The sequence below is a fragment of the Cynara cardunculus genome, unplaced genomic scaffold, assembly GCF_001531365.2.
Source record: "Cynara cardunculus var. scolymus isolate 2C unplaced genomic scaffold, CcrdV1 Un_Scaffold_713, whole genome shotgun sequence".
Lineage (NCBI taxonomy): Eukaryota > Viridiplantae > Streptophyta > Magnoliopsida > Asterales > Asteraceae > Cynara > Cynara cardunculus.
Window position 1 is genome coordinate 91879 of NW_020200607.1, and position 4694 is coordinate 96572.

At 33.3% G+C, this 4694-nt stretch overlaps 1 protein-coding gene across 1 annotated transcript in view; it reads left to right on the top strand.

Annotated features, from left to right (window-relative positions):
* Positions 1-3966, top strand: part of LOC112501931 ((+)-menthofuran synthase-like) — a 16518-nt gene extending 12552 nt beyond the window's left edge. Inside the window, exons 5-6 of the mRNA XM_025105711.1 lie at positions 1191-2062; positions 3332-3966. Of these exons, the coding sequence (XP_024961479.1) occupies positions 1191-2062; positions 3332-3943 (1484 nt within the window). The 3' untranslated portion in view covers positions 3944-3966. The remainder of the gene's footprint in view (positions 1-1190; positions 2063-3331) is intronic.
* Positions 3967-4694: the final 728 nt, after the last annotated feature.

A 4694-nucleotide genomic window follows, 5' to 3' on the forward strand; every position in this document is an offset into this window, starting at 1 on the left:
TTAATATATTTATATGTCAAGTAAAAGTTTTTGAATAAATATAATATATGTTTTAAAAGATAATATTTTTTTTGTAAAAAATGAACAATTCTTATTTTCCTTTTATCAAAAAACACATATTTTTTAAAAATATTAGCGAGATAAGTTGAGTTGTACTAGTTTTATTGATATTAGTATATTAATGAATAATTTAAAATTTTTTTATTTCATTTAATATATTTATTAAATAACATGTAAAATATCTAAATATTAAATTAAAAATAAAGTTTTTATTAAAAACTAGTAGATGTTATAATAAAATAATTTTGAAAGTACAATGATGTAGTAAGAAAGTCACGTCACTATAGTATATGTGGACAGCCTACGTGGACAATGAGGTGGCATGGAAACATGATATAATGGGTAAATTCAAATAAAAAGGTTACCCAATATTATAATCGGTAAATTTTTCAAAGGACAATGTCCTAATAAAAAATAGTTTGAAAGTAAATTGAAGTTATAAGAAAAACTGGAAGTACAATGCTATAAAAAAATTTATGAAAGTAGATAGTTATTTTGTGCATTTTGTCCAAAAGGTTATAACACATTCAACTTCAATGTTAAAAAATATTAAAATAATATCTCTCTTCTCGATATTATATTTTAGATATTTCTCGAAGTTTAATTTTTTTTTTTTAAATTTTGTCTTCATTTTAGCATAACTGTTGGAGGAAAAAACCTTACTCCAACACTAGTACTTATTACCAATATTGTATTTGAATCGGGTTTCGTTGAGAAGCGTAAAAAGGGATTTCCACCATTTGATGCACCAGATCAATCTCCATATCAAACGCGATTCTTGAGCATGTTCGGGGCTAAAAGTGATCAACGGTCGAGATCTCTTCTTACACTTTTCAGATTAATTAACCCTCGTTATCACAAGATGATTTGACTTTTGTGCGTATCCCTATTTTCCACTTTTGTCCCGATAAATTATTGTAACTCTACCCCCCTGCGTGACTTCTTGTTTCCAGAGAGGCGAAATTCAAGAATGGTTAGCAACTCTCTACACAAGATTTTGTCCATAAATTGACCTTGAAATCTCATCATTTCCAACACAAAAATCCCACAAATCAACCCTACTCCTCTGTCAAAGATGTGGAGTTTCTTCTCATTTGACGTTTTCATTTACACATCACTCTTGTTTCTAGGTGCTGCCTTTCTCCTCATTAGATTTCGCACTCGTACACTACCAACCACCATAAAAAAACCGCCACCTTCACCACCCCGGTTGCCTATTATCGGCAACCTCCACCAGATGTCTGAACTCGTCCACCACTCGTTTTTCTCTCTAGCAAGACGTTATGGTGACTCACTCATGCTCCTCTACATAGGATCAGTCCCATGCCTCGTGGTCTCGTCAACCGAAGCAGCGCGTGAAATCATGAAAACCCACGATATCGCATTCGCCAGCAGGCCAAACACAAGGATGTTTAGAGCTATCTCGTATGATCTCAAGGAAATAACAGTGGCTCCTTATGGTGAATACTGGAGGCAAGCAAAAAGCATTCTAACCCTCCAGCTTCTAAGTAACAAAAAGGTCCAAACTTTTGCTGGATTGAGGGAAAAGGTAATCAACGAATGCGTGCATAAAATCACCCACTGTTTCTTGTCTAACAAACCCGCGGATTTAAGCGACTTGTTTAGCTCACTTACAAATGATATTACATGTATGGCTACGTTTGGGAGGACTTATAATGAAGGGGAGATTGGGAGGAAATTCAAGAAGGTTTTACAAGAGTTTTCGGAGGTACTTGGTAGCTTTTACTTTGAGGATTCGATTCCTCAGCTTGCGGTGCTCGATCGTGTTAGAGGTTTGAGTGCTAAAGTCGATAGGGTTGCAGTAGATTTTGATGAGTTCTTGCAGGGTGTAGTTGATGAGACCTTATCCAAGAGAAGCAGAAACCCTAATCCAGTTGGTGAAGATGGCGTGGAAACTTTCATTGAAGCACTGCTCAATGTTCAAAAGGAAGATATTATTGGCATCACCATTGACGCAGATGTCATCAAAGCACTCCTCTTGGTATATCTTTTCATATCTAGATCTTAGTCTTCATCTTTTGTCATATCACTATAACAAATCATAGGCTCCTTTATAAGATTTAAGATTATAAAATTAAACAATGGTTCATCTAGAGTGTAAAGGTGTTACAATACAACAAAATCGGGTATCTAAGCCATCAATGGTGTCTAACGGGCCGTTAACCAAACACTTACCCCGGTCGGTAAAATCTAGCACTATCATTTACTTACCAGATAAGAATTTTGTTCATCAAAGCGGTATCGTATGCAAGAATTTACCTTGTAAGTTGTAAACGCTTACCGTGGTAAGAGTCGTCGCTGGGTAAGAATCTTGGTCATTGTCTCGTTTTTACCAGGTAAGGTAAGGTAAGGTAAGGTAAGGTAAGATAAGATTCTTGGTCATTATCATATTCATCCGATAAGGTAATGTGACTTAGTGTTTCCTTATCCGAGTAAGCGTGAAGTAAATAACCCTAAATGTCTTAATATACCATTTTATAAGATTTTAGTTTAGAGAAACAAAATAAATTTTTTATCTAAAAGTATTGTAAGAAAAGTAATAGGATGTTTTTGGGTGTGTTAAAAGATTTTTAGAACATTTTTTAAATAAAGTGTCATAAAACTATTTTATAAGACATTTTCCATATGTCTCTACAAACCTACCTTTTATGTAGGACATTTGTTTTATAAAACACTCTCTAAAATAGCTAATGTGATAGTTTATGTAGAAAAATATTTTAAAAAACTTTCTATAAAACATTTTAGCTTATACATTAATTTAAATTATTTTATTATTTGGTCTAATAATTTAAGTATTATAAAACAGTTTATTAAAATACTTATACATTGTTAACAGTCTATAAAACGAATTTTGTTATAGTGTCAATTGACGCTTTTTGGGTGTTCCAACATGCTTTTTAGAAATGCTCTATATTAGTTTTTTTATAAGAAATTATTAGAAAACAATATTATAAAAACAAATGTCCTTTGAAACAATGTTTTAATAAGAGAGTTTCCAAAAATGTTCTCTAAAAGAATAATACGACATGTTGTTTAAAAAATGTATTGAAAGGCTTGTTAGAACGTGAAAATACGTCCTAACATTCTATTGTAACACTTTTAGTAGTACGTACAATTAATTTATCTTATAAAGCAAAATAGCATATTATAAGACATGTAGATACATTTTTATCGTCCTATAGAGTGGTTTTATAGTGTACATTTATATAAATCTAGCCACTGAAACTAATTTCTTTGATTGTGTACGTAGGATGCGTACGTTGCTGGTACAGATACATCATCATCAGTGCTTGAATGGGCAATGACTGAGCTACTATTACATCCCGATAGCCTTAAGAAAGTCCAGAATGAGGTGCGGGAGGTCCTTAATGGGAAGAAAGACATAACTGATGACGATTTGGAGATGATGACGTATCTTAAAGCCGTAATCAAGGAAACCACTCGTCTCCACCCTCCCCTTCCGATTCTACCACCACGAGTTGCACGCCATGATGTCAAAGTAATGGGGTACGATATTGCAGAAGGAACAAGGGTATACGTGAACATTTATGCAATTATGAGGGATCCTAAAGTGTGGGATCGACCCGATACATTCCTACCAGAAAGATTCTTGGATTCGCCTATTGATTTCGTAAAGCATAATTTCGAGTTACTTACTTTTGGTGCTGGAAGGAGGGGTTGCCCAGGAAGGGTGTTTGCCATGGCCATCAATGAGAAGGTTTTGGCTACGGTTCTACACAAGTTCGATTGGTCACTGCCAAATGGAGTTAAGAGAGAGGATGTGGATATGAAAGAAACTTTTGGTTTGGCTAATCACAGAAAGGTTCCGTTGTTAGCTCTTGGGAAACCTTTCTCTCCATAGATGATGCCATCAATTCTTTCTCTTTTCCTCATGGTCATTTTAATAAAATAAAAACTTCAATGATACTTTACAATGGAGTTCCTTTTTAATAAAAATCTTAGGTGATGTTCGGTTTGTTTTCTGTTAAGATCACCTATATGGATATAGTTGGTTGTATCGATATAATTGCCTATATATTAACAAATAAGTTGTTTTTCGGTTGTTGTGCTAAATAAACAGTCTGAATGTCAGAAGTGACCATTTTACCCGGTATTTATTTGTGTCTGAATAAAACACAATTTGATAAAACTGTTGAATAAATGACTTTTTAATTGTAAATTTTTGCGGATCAATTTTATTACTTCAGGTACCGATAACAAGAACAACTCTAGATCAAATGAAACCAAAATGTTGAATCAAATTTCATTACAAGAAAAATAACCTTCAAAGAAGGTATCTTTTTGTACTTAAAAGTCTTAAAAGCTTCTCTAAAGCCTTTAGATAAGCTTTTCAATTCTGTCAAATAGCTTATCTGTATAACGGTAGGTAAAGGTTTTAAGAAGGGTTTCCGGAGAGTGCGTTTTTGTTAGCCTTTAGAGACACTTATTTGAGGCTTTAGATACACGTCCAAAACTTCTCTTATGGTTAGTCAACTTTTTATTCAAAGCTTCTCTAAAAGTATATATATTAGTGAGGCTTTTAAAGTATTTATGACGATTTATAAGAGTTAATAAAAGATACTTTTAGATAAGGTAATGGGAAAGCTTCTCTA